Genomic DNA, 12241 nt, shown 5'->3' with positions numbered 1-12241 from the left:
CTGGATGCGGCCGGCGCAGGCAGTGAGCGATGCTGCCCTGCCCCAGGGCTGCGCTGGCCCAGCTGTGACCCCCGCAGCCCCCGGCCCGGCCGTCCCTCCCAGGAACTGCTCCTGGCAGGTACAAATGGGGCCGGGCCCTCCCCAGACCCGGGGGTCACCCCGGCCCCGGCCTCATTTCTCACCTCCCGGTGAGGACGGGCCGGAGGGGCGGGCAGGCTCTGGCCGGCAGTGGGTGGGCGAGTCTGGGGGCCACAGTCACCCCGGGGTGGGGGCTGGTCCTGCCCACCTCCGCCCACGGGTGCCCTGGCACTGGGGAGGGGGCCCGCACAGCTCCCGGTGGGGTCTCCTCCCAGGGCTGCGGGTGCTGGAGCCCGGCCACACACCGTGCTCGGCCCCGGGCAGGAGGCAGGGACGGGGGGCTGGCACCGCGGGGACACGCCAGAGGACACCGGGGCTCAGCCAGTGCCAGTCATGGGCGGCCGAGCCAGCCTGGCCAGCTGGACTGGGCCACACTGGGCTGACTGGGACCTGGAGGAGCTGAGGGGACAGGGGCTGGGACACATGCTCTGACCAGGACCAGGACCAGGACCCATCCAGGAGCACCCGAGCCGAGGGGGCCAGCCGCAGCCCGCCGGTCGGTGTGCCAGGGAGGCTGGTGGTGCCAGGGATGGTGCCAGCTCACCCATGGGCCCCCCGTTAGCTCTGCCCCTGCCCAGCGGGGCCCCGGCCACGGCAGCCGCTGCCGGTACCGGGCTGGTAAAAGCGGGGGTGCGGGGGGGCTACCGCCTGTCGGGTGGCGTGTGCCAGCCCGGGGGTCCCGCCGTGCGCCCCTGCCCGCTCCCACCGCACGGTGGGCAGCGGCTCCCCCCCCCCCAGCCCAGCCCCGGGGTCCCGCGGGGGCCGCGCAGTCTGGCCCGCGCCCGGCCGCCCCCGCCGGCTCCCCAGGCGGCACTTGTTGCTCGGGATTGGAGCAATCACCGTAACCGTAACGAGCCATTACGGCCCTTAACGGCTTCTGCTTTGCATTAGCGGGGCCGCTCCTTCCCCTCCAGAGCCCTGATCCAATCACCCCCATTAGCGCGGCTCCAGGCTCCGGCGGGCTGCGCCGGGGAGGAGAGCGCCCGGCCGGTACCCCGGCACCCGCCCCGACAGCACCCCGGTACCCCGACACCCGCCCCGACAGCACCCCGGTACCCCGCCCCGACAGCACCCCGGCACCCACCCCGACAGCACCCCGGTACCCCGGCACCCGCCCCGACAGCACCCCGGTACCCGCCCCGCCGGCACGCCGGTACCCCCGGCACCCACCCCGACAGCACCCCGGTATCCCTCTACCCCCGGCACCCCCAGCCTGGGCTCCCGCACCCCCCCAGTCCCCCCCCCCGCACCCACTGCCCTCCAGCCCGGGGCCCCCGCACCCCGGTCCCCCAGCCCAGCCCCCTGCCCCCCAGTACAGCCCCTTCCATCTCCCACCCGTCCCAGTACAGCCCCTGCACCCTGGTCCCCTGGGTGCCCCCCCAGCCCCCCCGTGTCCCCCTGCACCCCACGGTGCCCCAGCGCTGCCCGGGCAGAGGGGTCCAGCCCCCGCCGTGGGGGTCCCTGCAGCCCCCCAGCCCCGTGCCCGGCCCCTCCGTGTGTCCCGGGCCGCCTGCGCGCTGCCCATGGCCCGGCCCCGGCTCCGTGCGGGCCCCGCAGCCCCCGGGGTCACTGCTCGGGGGGACCCGCACCCCGGGGCCGGCCGTGGCCGCGGCACTTTCGGTCTCCGGGGCAGAGCCGGCCCCCGCTGTGTCCCCCGGCCCCGCTCGCCCGGTGACCCCCGCCCGGCCCCGCACAGCCAGCCCCGAGGGGCAGCGCGGGGACACGGTGGGGTCGGCCCCTCGCGGGGCCCGGGCACGGCACTGGGCGGCTGGGGCGGGGCACAGCACGGCCCCGGGGCGGCGGGGACCCCAACGCCAGCCCTGCGGGTCACGGCCCCCGAACGGCCCCTCGCCCCCCGGCACAGCGGGGCCTCGGGGGGCCCAGCCCCGCCCGCCCGGAGCGCGGCGGGGGCGGAACGGGACCCCCGGGCCGGCGGAGCCAACGGGTGTCCCGGCCCCCCCCGGTCCCCGCGCCCCCGCGGTGCTCTGCTGCCCTCTGGCGGCGGCCCGCGGCACCACACGCACGCAGCGGCCTCTCCGATTGGCGGCGGCTGCTGTCTGTCAACAGAGCGCCCCCTCCCATTGGCCACCGGCGGGGGGACACCCTCCCCCCAAGGCGGGTGCGGGGGGTCCGTGACCGGGGCCCGCCCGGGCGCGGTGCCCGCACAGGGGCGAAGGGGATCCGTCGGTCGGGGGTCCCCGAGCGCCCGGTCCGGCCCTGCGCTGCGCCCCGAGATCCCCGGGTCTCCCGCGGGTCGGGGCCAAGGCCAGCACCGGGGCCAGCGCCGCGCCGCGCCCCGCCGCGCCCAGCAGAGGGCGGCCGCGCTCCGCGCTGTCCCGGCCGTTCCCGGCATGCCCTGCGGCGCGCGGGGCGCGGCGGGAGCCGTAGTCACGGCGCGGGCGGCGGCGGCCCCGCCCCGAACCCGGAAGTGCGCGCGGAGGCGGAGGAGGTTCTAAGATGGCGTCGCCTCCTCAGGGGGGCCCGATGGCCATCGCCATGCGGCTGCGGAACCAGCTCCAGGCCGTCTACAAGATGGACCCGCTCCGCAACGAGGCGAGCGGCGGCGGCGGCGGCACCGGGGCGGCGGCACCGGGGCGGCGCATGCGTGGGCGGAAGAGGGCTCGGGGGGGCAGCGGGGCCGCGCAGGCGCCCTACGGCCGCGCCGCGCATGCGCCGGGCCGCCCACGCCGCGGGGGGGGCGGGGCCAGGGGCGGGGGGCGGGGCCAGGCCAGAGGGGCGTGGCTTATGGGTGGTGGGCGGGGCCAGGCGCTGGGGGTGGGGCCAGGGGCAGGGGGTGGCACAGGTGGTTTAAGCCCTGGCCTGGGTGGGCAGCGGGGCTGGGCACGGCTCGGCTCGGCTCGGCACGGCACGGCTCGGCTCTGGGGCTCCGCAGGGCTGTCGGTGCCAGGCAGCCCCATCCCCGCAGCCCTGTCCCCCCGCCCCGTCCCGGTGGCCGCTCCGCTGCGGGCCCCGAGGCCGGGCCGTGGGGCGAGGCCGTGGGTGAGCTGGGGCACGGGGGGGCTCCAGGGGGGCTGCCCCAGAGCCGGGTCCCCTCGCATCGCCCCGGGGGGTCCCTCCACCCGTGCAGGGCTGGGAGCTGCCCGCTGCCCCGTGTTCCCCCCGCCGTGCTGTCCCTGGGGGACCTGCCCCAGCGTCCCCAGGGAACCTGCCCCAGCGTCCCCGGGGGTTGCTGCTGGCCGTGGGGCGGGCAGGGGCTCTGCGGGGCGGGCAGGGGCTCTGCAGAGGGCAAGAGCCTGGCGCAGGGAGCCCCGCAGGGTGCCAGCGCGCTGGGCAGGGCCCGTGGGCCGGGTGACGGTGGCGCGTCCCCGCAGGAGGAGGTGAAGGTGAAGATGAAGGAGCTGAACGAGCACATCGTGTGCTGCCTCTGCGCCGGCTACTTCATCGACGCCACCACCATCACCGAGTGCCTGCACACGTGTGAGTCCCCGCGCGGTGCCAGCTGCCCGCTCTGGTGGTGCGGGGTCCCGTGGGGTGCCCCCGGGCGGTCCAGCGCTGCCCCGGGACCCAGCTCCTGCCCGGGGGTCCGAGGGGGACGTGTCCCACTGGTCAATGGTGGGTGCCTGGGTTGTGCCACCACCGCAGCCCCCCGACACCCCCTCCCTCTGCCGCAGTCTGCAAGAGCTGCATCGTCAAGTACCTGCAGACCAGCAAGTACTGCCCCATGTGCAACACCAAGATCCACGAGACGCAGCCGCTGCTCAACCTCAAGCTGGACCGCGTCATGCAGGACATCGTCTACAAGCTGGTGCCGGGCCTGCAGGAGAGTGAGTGTCCCCTCGGCGGGGGCCGGTGTGCCTGGCAGCGGGGTCCTGCGGGGGCTGGGGAGGGGCTGCGAGGGGAAGGGAAGAATGGGACACTTTTGGGGGGCTGGGTCCGTGGGTCAGGGTCTTCAAAACACTGCTGGGCACATCCGTGGCGGCTGCTGGAGCCCGGCTGGGAAGGGAGGATGGGGGGCACCTCACTGGGTGAAACGGGTTGTGGGGCGAGGGAGAAGGCAGGACAAAGGGCCCCAATCGCAGAGGTGGGTGCTGGGGGGCTGTGGGCACCGTGCTGGGGGAGCAGGGGCAGGGACAGGGCCCCCCACCCGCAAGGGGGGCTTGGTGGAGACTCCCCGGGCACGGAGGAGGCGAATGGGGAAGGAGGGTCTGGGTTTCTGGCGGCACAAGGGCCACTGATGGTCGGCTGCGGTGCCCAGCCGAGGTCGGAGGAGCTGGACGGGGCCGAGGGCAGCCCCGGGACCCTGCTGCGGGGTGCCACGGGGTGGGGGGCCGTGGGGCGAGGGGGTCCCCCTGAGCGGCGCTGGCCTCTCGCCCGCAGGTGAAGAGAAGAGGATCCGGGAGTTCTACCAGTCCCGCGGCCTCGACCGGGTGACGCAGCCCAGCAGCGAGGGTGGGCACGGGCGGGGGCTGCGTGGAGGGGCCGGGGGGCAACCGGCTGGGGCGGGGAGCGGGATCGGAGCTGGGGGGGGAGCGGGGTTGGGGCTGGGGGGGGAGCGGGGTCAGAGCTGGGGGGGGGGAGCGGGGTCAGGAGCTGGGGGGGGTCCCGCTGCAGCGTCTCCAGGGGCCAGCCAGGGCAGTTGGGCAGTGCTGGGGGGGGGCAGAGGTGGGCAGTTGGGCAGTGCTGGGGGGGCAGAGGCGGGCTGACTCCTGCCCCCTCCCCACACCTCCCCAGACACGGTCGGGGGCGACCCCATGGGGCTGCCCTACAGCACCTTCGACCACTCCCGTGCCCACTACTTCCGCTACGACGAGCACGTCTCGCTGTGCCTGGAGAAGCAGAGGTGGGTGCCGGCAGCGCGGTGGGGCGGGGGTGGCACCAGGCTGTGCCCCCACCTCTGTGGCCCTGGCAGAAAGGGGACCTGGCCGAGCTGGGGGGTCCCGCTGCCCCCCCGGAGCTCTGTCCCCCCCCCCCCCGGCTGCGGCAGCTGCCGGCGCTGATGGCTGCCAGCTCTGACAGCAGTCGATGAGCGGCGGCTCGGGGGGGCTGGGGGGGATCGATGGCTGCGGCTCAGCTGCCAGCCCCAGCCGGCGGGGGGGGGGGGGTACCGCGGGGCGCCCACCCCGGGGCAGCCCGTGCCTCTGCGCCAGGGCAGGGGTACGGCCCGCGGCCCCCCGCCTCCCTGCGCCCCTTCTCCTCCCTCGCAGCTCCAGCAAGGACAAGAGCAAGGCCGTGCTGCAGGTGAGCGGGGGTCCCTGCGGCCCCCCCCCACCCTGACCCCCCGGGCTCTGCCACTCGGTGCGGGGGGTCCCAGGTGGGGTGGGCAGCGGGGAGCTGGGGCCTCGCTGTGCCGGGGCGGGGCTGGGGGCACCCGCTCCCCCCTGACCCGCCGTGCCCCCCCCCTCGCAGCACAAGTACGTGAGATGCTCGGTGCGGGCGCAGATCCGGCACCTGCGGAGGGTCCTGTGCCACCGCCTGGAGCTGCCGCTGCAGCACGTGAGTCTGGGGGCTGCCGGGGGGGCGCGGACACCGCGGGGGGGGGTCCTGGCCCCCCCCCTGACGCAGCCCCCCCCCCGTAGGTGCAGATCCTGTTCAACAACGAGACCCTCCCCGACCACATGACGATGAAGCAGCTCTGGCTCTCGCGCTGGTTCGGCAAGGTGGGCGGCCCCGGGGGGACGGGAGCCCCCTGCCCGCGCCCCCGCGGCCCCCAGGGCCCCATCCCGGGCTGGGGGGCTCGGCGGGGTCCGCGGGGGGGCTCAGGGCTGTGCCGAGGACGTTGGAGGATGATTAATATCGCAGCCAGCCCGGCCCCCGCGCGGGTCAGGAGGGCGACGGGTCCCCGAAGGGGTTGGACAAGTTCAAGGTGCAGCCCTGGGGCTCTGCGGGCTGGCCTGTGGGGAGGGGGCACTCCCGCCCCCCCCGGGCTCCTGGGCTGGGGTCCAGGGTGTCTGTGTGCCCCGGGGTGGGGGTGCCAGCGGCCCTGACCCCCCCTCCTTGCCTTGCAGCCCGCGCCCCTCCTGCTGCACTACAGCATCAAGGACAGGAGGAGGTAGGGGCGGGGGGTGGGCGCTGCCCCCCCGGAGCGCAGCCCTGCCCCCGCGCCCCCCGCCCCGCTCCCCCTAACTTAACGCCCCTCCTGCTCGAGTCTATTTTTTGAATAAAACTGTGGAAAATCCCCCCCTGGGTCCCTCCTCCGTCCTGGGGGAGCTCGGTGGGGTCTCTGGGGGGTGGCGGGGGGCCCTGCTGAGCCCCTCCCCACCACCAGCACCTCCAAGAGGGGGGCTGCAGGGGGGGAGCTGTGCCCCCCCCGGGGCTGAGGGGGTGCAGGGCTGGGGGGTGCGGGGCTGGGGGGGTCTCTGGGGTGCAGATGCAGCACTGGGGGGGCGGGTGGCTGGGCTGGGGGTGCAGTGTGGGGTGGGGGGGTGCAGCCCCCTCCCCGCTGCTCCACGGGGCCGAGCAGCCCCTCGGCAGATCAATCACCGTCACGGCTGCTGGCGCACGGCCCGGACCCCCCCTCCCGTCCCCCCCGACCCCCCCGCCCCGCCGCCGGGCCCGGAATCCCAATGAGCAGCGGTGGGGGATGAGGCGGCTGCGCCCCCCCGCCGCCCGCACAATGAGCCGTGATAAAGCCACGGGCCCCGTGATTGCCTGAGCCGGGGGGGGACACACACGGGCCACCCCCCCCCTCGCCTAATTAGCCCGCTATGGTGGGGACAATGTCGCAGCCATCTGGGCCGCTGCCGGGGGCGGGCGGGCGGCGGCCCCGGGCCCAGCTGCTGGTGCGGGGCGGCGCGGGGGTCCCTCGGTGCGCGGGGGTCCCTCGGTGGGGGGGTCCCTCGGTGCGGGGATCCCTCGGTGCGGGGGTCCCTCGGTGGGGGGGTCCCTCGGTGCGGGGGTCCCTCGGTGTGGCGGTCCCTCGGCGCGGGGGGGTCCCTCGGTGTGGGGGTCCCTCGGTGCGGGGATCCCTCTGTGCGGGGGTCCCTCGGCGCGGGGGGGTCCCTCGGTGCGGGGGTCTCTCGGTGCGGGGGGGTCCCTCGGCGGGGGGGTCCCTCGGTGCGGGGGTCCCTCGGCGCGGGGGTCCCTCGGTGCGGGGGTCCCTCGGTGCGGGGCCGGGGCCGCGCTCCCCTCGCCCGGGCGTCCCCCGGTCCCGGCAGAGGAGCAGGTGCCGCCCCCGGTAAAGCGGCTCCGGAGGGGCCCCGCCGTGGCCCGGGGCTCGGGGACCCGGGCAGGACGTCCCCGCCGTCCCTGGTCCCGCTGGGGAGCCCCGGCCCCGCTCCGTGCCCCCGGGACGGCGATGGTCCCCCCCCCCCCCCGGGGGTCCCCAGCCGTTGCAGGGCCCGCACCGCCGCTGACCCCGCGCCCGGGACCCCGCGCAGCCGCCGCCGCGGGATCCGGTTACCGGCCCAGCTGTCGGCCATCCCTCACTCGGGGGCGGCCGCGGCCCCCCCGTGCCCAAACCCCCGCTAAGGACGTGCTGAAACGCGGGCCGGGGCCAGCGGGACGCGGGGCTGCTCCGGGGACGGGCTCCGGGGCTGGCGGGGGGGGGGACCGGGCACGCTGTGCCCCCGCCCCACAAACGCCCCCGGGGCTGCGGGGCTCGTCAGCACCCGGCACCCACCGGAGCCCCCAGGGGCCGGAGGGGCGCGGGGTGGGGGTGCGGGACGGGGGTCCCAGCCGGGGCCGCCTGCGGGGGAGGGCGGCGCGGCCGTGGGAGCGGGTGGGCGGACGGACGGACGGACGGACAGAGGGGGGCGGCGAGGCGGGGGCCGTCCCCGCATCTTTCAGCAGCGGCTCTGGCAGCCGGTTACAGACGGCAGAGCAGGAAGCGGGGCCGGGGGGAGCCCTCCGCGCCCCCCAGCCCCGCGCCCCCGCACTTATCAGCGCCTAATTCAAACCAACTGCGGGGCTGACGTTGGTAAATGAGCCCCCGGCGGGCCGGGGCGGGGGCGGCGGGGGGCCGGTGCCAGCAGACCCCTGCCCGCAGCCCCCTGCCCACATCCCCTGCCCGCAACCTCTGCCCGCAGCCCCGCCAGCAGCCCCCTGCCCACATCCCCTGCCCGCATCCCCTGCCCGCAGCCCCCTGCCCACATTCCCTGCCCGCAACCCCTGCCCGCAGCCCCCTGCCCGCAGCCCCCTGCCCGCAGCCCCTGCCCACAACCTCTGCCCGCAGCCTGGCCCCATCGCCCGCCGGGGCCGGGGGCTGCCCTGTGCCCCCCCCCGGGGGTGCTGGAGGCAGCCGGTGGTGCGGGGCAGCCCGGAGAGCGAGGGCAGACGGGGGGTTCGGGGAGAATCGGGGGGTTCGGGGAGGCCCAGGGGGGTGGGACGAGCCCGGGGTTGCAGGGGGAGCCCGGGGGGGCTGGCCCAGGCGGGGTGGGGGTGCAGGATGAGCCCCGGGGGTGCAGGGAGCCCCCGTCCCTGCTGCCTGGCCCTGGCACAGGCTGCGGGCAGTGCCGGGGGGCAGCGGGGCAGGTCCTGCCCCCCGGGGGCCGCGGTGACGCCGGTCAGCGGTGGCCGAAGGCGCTTTGATATCCCGCACCCCCCACCACGCTCCGAGGGGGCTGATGGCCCCAGGCTCCAGCCCCGCGGCGAGGGAAACATGAGCCCCGCGTTGGCCCGGGCCGAGCCCGGGGGGCGGCGGGGGCTGCCCTGGAGGATGTGGGCACGGCCCGGCCCCAGCACGGCTCCCCACGGCCGGGGGCCGGGACCCTCGGGGGTCCCACTGCCCTGACCCCAGGTCCCCAGAGCGAGCCCTGTCCTACTGTCCCCCGTCTGCCCCACGGCCCCTCCCCACCACCCCTTGCTGGGGCTCATCCCACCCTTCCTGCTGCCCCTCGGGTGGGCGATGGGTGGGACGGTGGGGCCCTGGGGGTGGCTGGGGGGCTGGTCCCCACGAGGGGCTGTGGGGCAGAGGGGCGCAGCACGGCCCCCCCAAAGGCTCCATGTAACCCAGCTGCCCCAGGAGGGCCCCACTCGTCCCCCCAGCTCCAGCCCCTTCCCCATCCCACGGGTGGGCACAGGGGCCAGACCCCCGACACCACCTGGGGAGCCAGCACATGGGGCTGGCACTGGCCGTGCCACACGCGCGCAGGGCTGCGGGCGGTGCTGAGCACCCCGGCTGCGCCGTCCCCGCCACGCTCCGGCAGCACCGTCTCCCGCGCCGGCTCCTGACAGAGACAAATGAGCCGCCGGCGCCCGCCACCGCCTTCACACCCCATTGCCGGGGCGAGCGGGGCAGCGCCCGGTGCCCCGGCGCGTTCAACCGGCCCCGTGACACCCCTGTGGGTCCTGGAACGGGCTCCCCCCCACCACGGCATCACCGCATCCTCCCTGGCACTGCTGGCATGGTGGCACCGCGGGGCCCCGCTCGGCTGCCAGCCCGCGGCACAGCGGGACCTGCCAGCGCCGCTCTGCGGGGCACGGGATGGATGGGCACCGCGGGGACACGCGTGCCAGGGGCCGGCCAGCATCGCCCTGCACCCCGACCCCCTCCCACGCCACAGCCCACCCTGGGGGTACCCACCGGGGCACGTGGTCACCCCTACTGGGCACCCCGGTGACCGGCGGCGCGTGGCACGGGCACGCTGGCATATGGCTGTCGTGGTGGGAATGAGCTGTCACGTCGGCGCGGGGAAATTACCCCGTAACGAGGCGCGCTGGAGATTAGGCTAATGAGAAAATCAAAACACAATTTAATTCCTGTCACCGCCTGATCGTCTTTAAACGACGCCGCGCGGTTCTGGCGGGCCGGCGTGCTGTGCCCACGTGCCCCCCGGCACCGGCCGGCTCCTGCCATGCGGGGCCGGGGCGGGTGGGACGGCAGCGCCCGGCTTCCTGCCGGCTTCCCGCGGATGTGGGCACCGCGCTGGCACCGGGATGCCACCGTGGGAACGTGGGGTGGGGGGGGGGCACCTTCCTGCGGACGGAGGGGCTGCGGCGGGTCCTGCCCTGGCCCTGGGCGACAGGGCTGGAGGAGCCAATAAGTGGCACTTGCCGCAGGGAGCCCTGGCACCCAGCCCTGGCACCCAGCCCTGGCACCCAGCCCCATACCCAGCACCCAGCCCCAGCTGTGGGGACGAGCCCGGGTCTGGCACCCTCCAGGTGCTGGGTGGTGGCAGGGCGGGCACCCCCACAGACGGGGCTCCGTGGCCAGGCGCCTCCGGCCCACCTCATGGCACACGGCGGGGCCGTGGGAGCGGGGCGGGAGGGCACCCCCTCACCTCCCCCGGTTTATCTTGGACGCCGATGTTTCCTCCGGCCCTTTGTCTGCGAGGCTGCGGCCGCCCGCGTCCCCCCCGGCTTTCCTGCGTGCCGCCGGGCCCGGCGCGGGGGGATGCACGTCGGGGCTGCTCTCGCACGGGGGGACCACCGCCCTGGCACGCCCCACCGTGCGCTGCGGGCTGGGACCACCGCGGCTCGACACCGGCACCGTGCGCTCACCGGGTGCGCACACAGGATGCGCGTGGGATGCGCACACGGGATGCACGTGTGGGGTGCAGGTTTGGGGTGCTCGCAGGCAGGGGTGCCAGTCGAGTCCCTGGGGCCAGGCTGGCATGGGTGCCATGGTGCGGGTGCCATGGTGCGGGTGCCACGGTGTGGGTGCCATGGTGAGGGTGCCGTGGTGTGGGTGCCGTGGTGCAGGTGCCACGGTGTGGGTGCCTCAGTGTGGGTACCACGATGCAGGTGCCACAGTGGGATTCCCACGGTGTGGGTGCCGCGGTGTGGGTGCCGCAGCGCGGTGCCCGCCATCCCCACCGTCGTGGCGGCCGCAGCCCCGCGCGGCCTTTGAAGTCGGGCGATTTCCTGCCCCGGTTTTATGGCCCGATCTGTCTGCGCCGCGCGCTTCCCCCGGCCATAAATCACTCGGCGCTGGGAGGCTCGGGGGAGCGCGGCGTGGCCGCCTGCATGCCCACGGCCCCGGCGAGGGGCACCGGCCAAACCCACGTTCACCCGGGACCTGCCCGGGGCAGGAGGACCCTGGGCAAACCCCACTGACCCCCCGGCAGTGGGGCAGGACCCTGGGTCAGGCTTTTGGGGCAAATCACGGCAAGGTTGGGCATGCCCATGGCCAGGCAGGGCTCAGCCCACCCGGTGCCCCGCACCGTGCCAGGGTGCAGGAGGGTCCCCGCTGCCCCGGTCCCTGCCCGGCCGCCCCAGCGCCCCGAGCTTCCGTCCGGGCCGGGCTCAGCGGTTCCCTTCGCTATTCCGAGCATTTCCTGGGGTTTATTGTCCCCCTCCTGGTCCCACCTCCCTCGCAGGAAGCCCCCGGTCCCAGCAGCGCGGCGCTCCCGGCCAGCTCTCCCCCGGTGCCGCGGGCAGGGGCACGGCTGGCGCCCTGGCACCGGCGCTCCCACCCGGCGGCAGCACCCACCGGCAGGACGGGGCACCGGGACCGGGCCCCGACACCCCCAGCCCTGCCAGGGCACCGCTGGGCTCAGCCCCGGCGCGGGGGGTCCTGGACGGGGGGACTGAGCCCCAGTGCGGCCGTGCTGGCGTCGGGGCGTGCTGGAGCCCCCGGCACCCCCGGCACCCCCCGGCACCCCCGGCACCCCCGGCACCCTTCCCCGTCCGTCCTGCTGGGATGGCAGGAGCGGGACCCCGGCAGCGGGCAGGTGCCCCAAGCGGGGGGGGTGCGAGACCCCCGGGCTGTGCCGGGCCGGGGGCACCGCGGGGGGACGGCGACCCCCACACCCCGCCCCTCGTTAACGCTGCCCTGTGCCCCCCAGGCTCTGCGGCTCTGGGCACCCCGCTGCCCCCCCACCCATCCCCAGCCAGGGCACCGGGTCCTGCTGCCCCCAGCCGTGTGCCCGGGGCGGGCTCGGGGGGTCCCACGGGGGATGGGGAGGGGGGCAGAGGCTGGCGGGGCGTCCCCGGAGCCCCGTTCCCGGCGGTGGGGGCTCGTTCTGCCGCGGCTGCCGCCCGCCTGGTCCCACCGTCCCTAAATCAATTGGGTGGGTTATTGAAACGCCGCGTCTGCGTCTGGCGGCTAATTGCAAGTGATGCTCCGTCACACGTCCCTGTCACACGTCCCCATCACACGGGTGGCTCCATCTTCATCCTCATCCCCATCCCCATCCCCATCCCCATCCCATCCCCATCCCATCCCCATCCCATCCCATCCCCATCCCATCCCCATCCCATCCCC

The 12241-nt window shown here is 76.4% G+C and overlaps 1 protein-coding gene across 2 annotated transcripts; it reads left to right on the top strand.

Annotated features, from left to right (window-relative positions):
- Positions 1–2522: 2522 nt before the first annotated feature.
- PCGF1 (polycomb group ring finger 1) lies at positions 2523–6274 on the top strand. Of its 2 annotated transcripts, XM_068403652.1 has the most exons (9): positions 2554–2691; positions 3471–3576; positions 3771–3923; positions 4477–4548; positions 4831–4939; positions 5304–5337; positions 5506–5592; positions 5676–5756; positions 6105–6274. In XM_068403652.1, exons 1-9 carry the CDS (start codon positions 2596–2598, stop codon positions 6150–6152), a joined length of 786 nt encoding a protein of 261 aa, XP_068259753.1. In that variant the 5' UTR covers positions 2554–2595; the 3' UTR covers positions 6153–6274. The 2 variants fall into 2 exon arrangements, with proteins under 2 accessions (XP_068259752.1, XP_068259753.1); XM_068403651.1 differs by lacking the exon at positions 6105–6274 and having other exon boundaries at positions 2523–2691; positions 5676–6093.
- The last annotated feature ends 5967 nt before the right edge of the window (positions 6275–12241 follow it).

This window comes from Nyctibius grandis, chromosome 6 (genome assembly GCF_013368605.1).
Source record: "Nyctibius grandis isolate bNycGra1 chromosome 6, bNycGra1.pri, whole genome shotgun sequence".
NCBI classification, from domain to species: Eukaryota; Metazoa; Chordata; class Aves; order Nyctibiiformes; family Nyctibiidae; genus Nyctibius; species Nyctibius grandis.
Note: the sequence above shows the minus strand (reverse complement) of the source record. Positions and strands in the feature narration are given on the sequence as shown.

Coding starts and splice junctions, on each gene's coding strand:
- PCGF1 (XM_068403651.1), top strand. CDS start 2,596: ATGGCGTCGCCTCCTCAGGGGGGCCCGATGGCCATCGCCATGCGGCTG. Junction 2,692..3,470: donor TGGACCCGCTCCGCAACGAG/GCGAGCGGCGGC, acceptor GCGTCCCCGCAG/GAGGAGGTGAAGGTGAAGAT. Junction 3,577..3,770: donor CACCGAGTGCCTGCACACGT/GTGAGTCCCCGC, acceptor CCTCTGCCGCAG/TCTGCAAGAGCTGCATCGTC.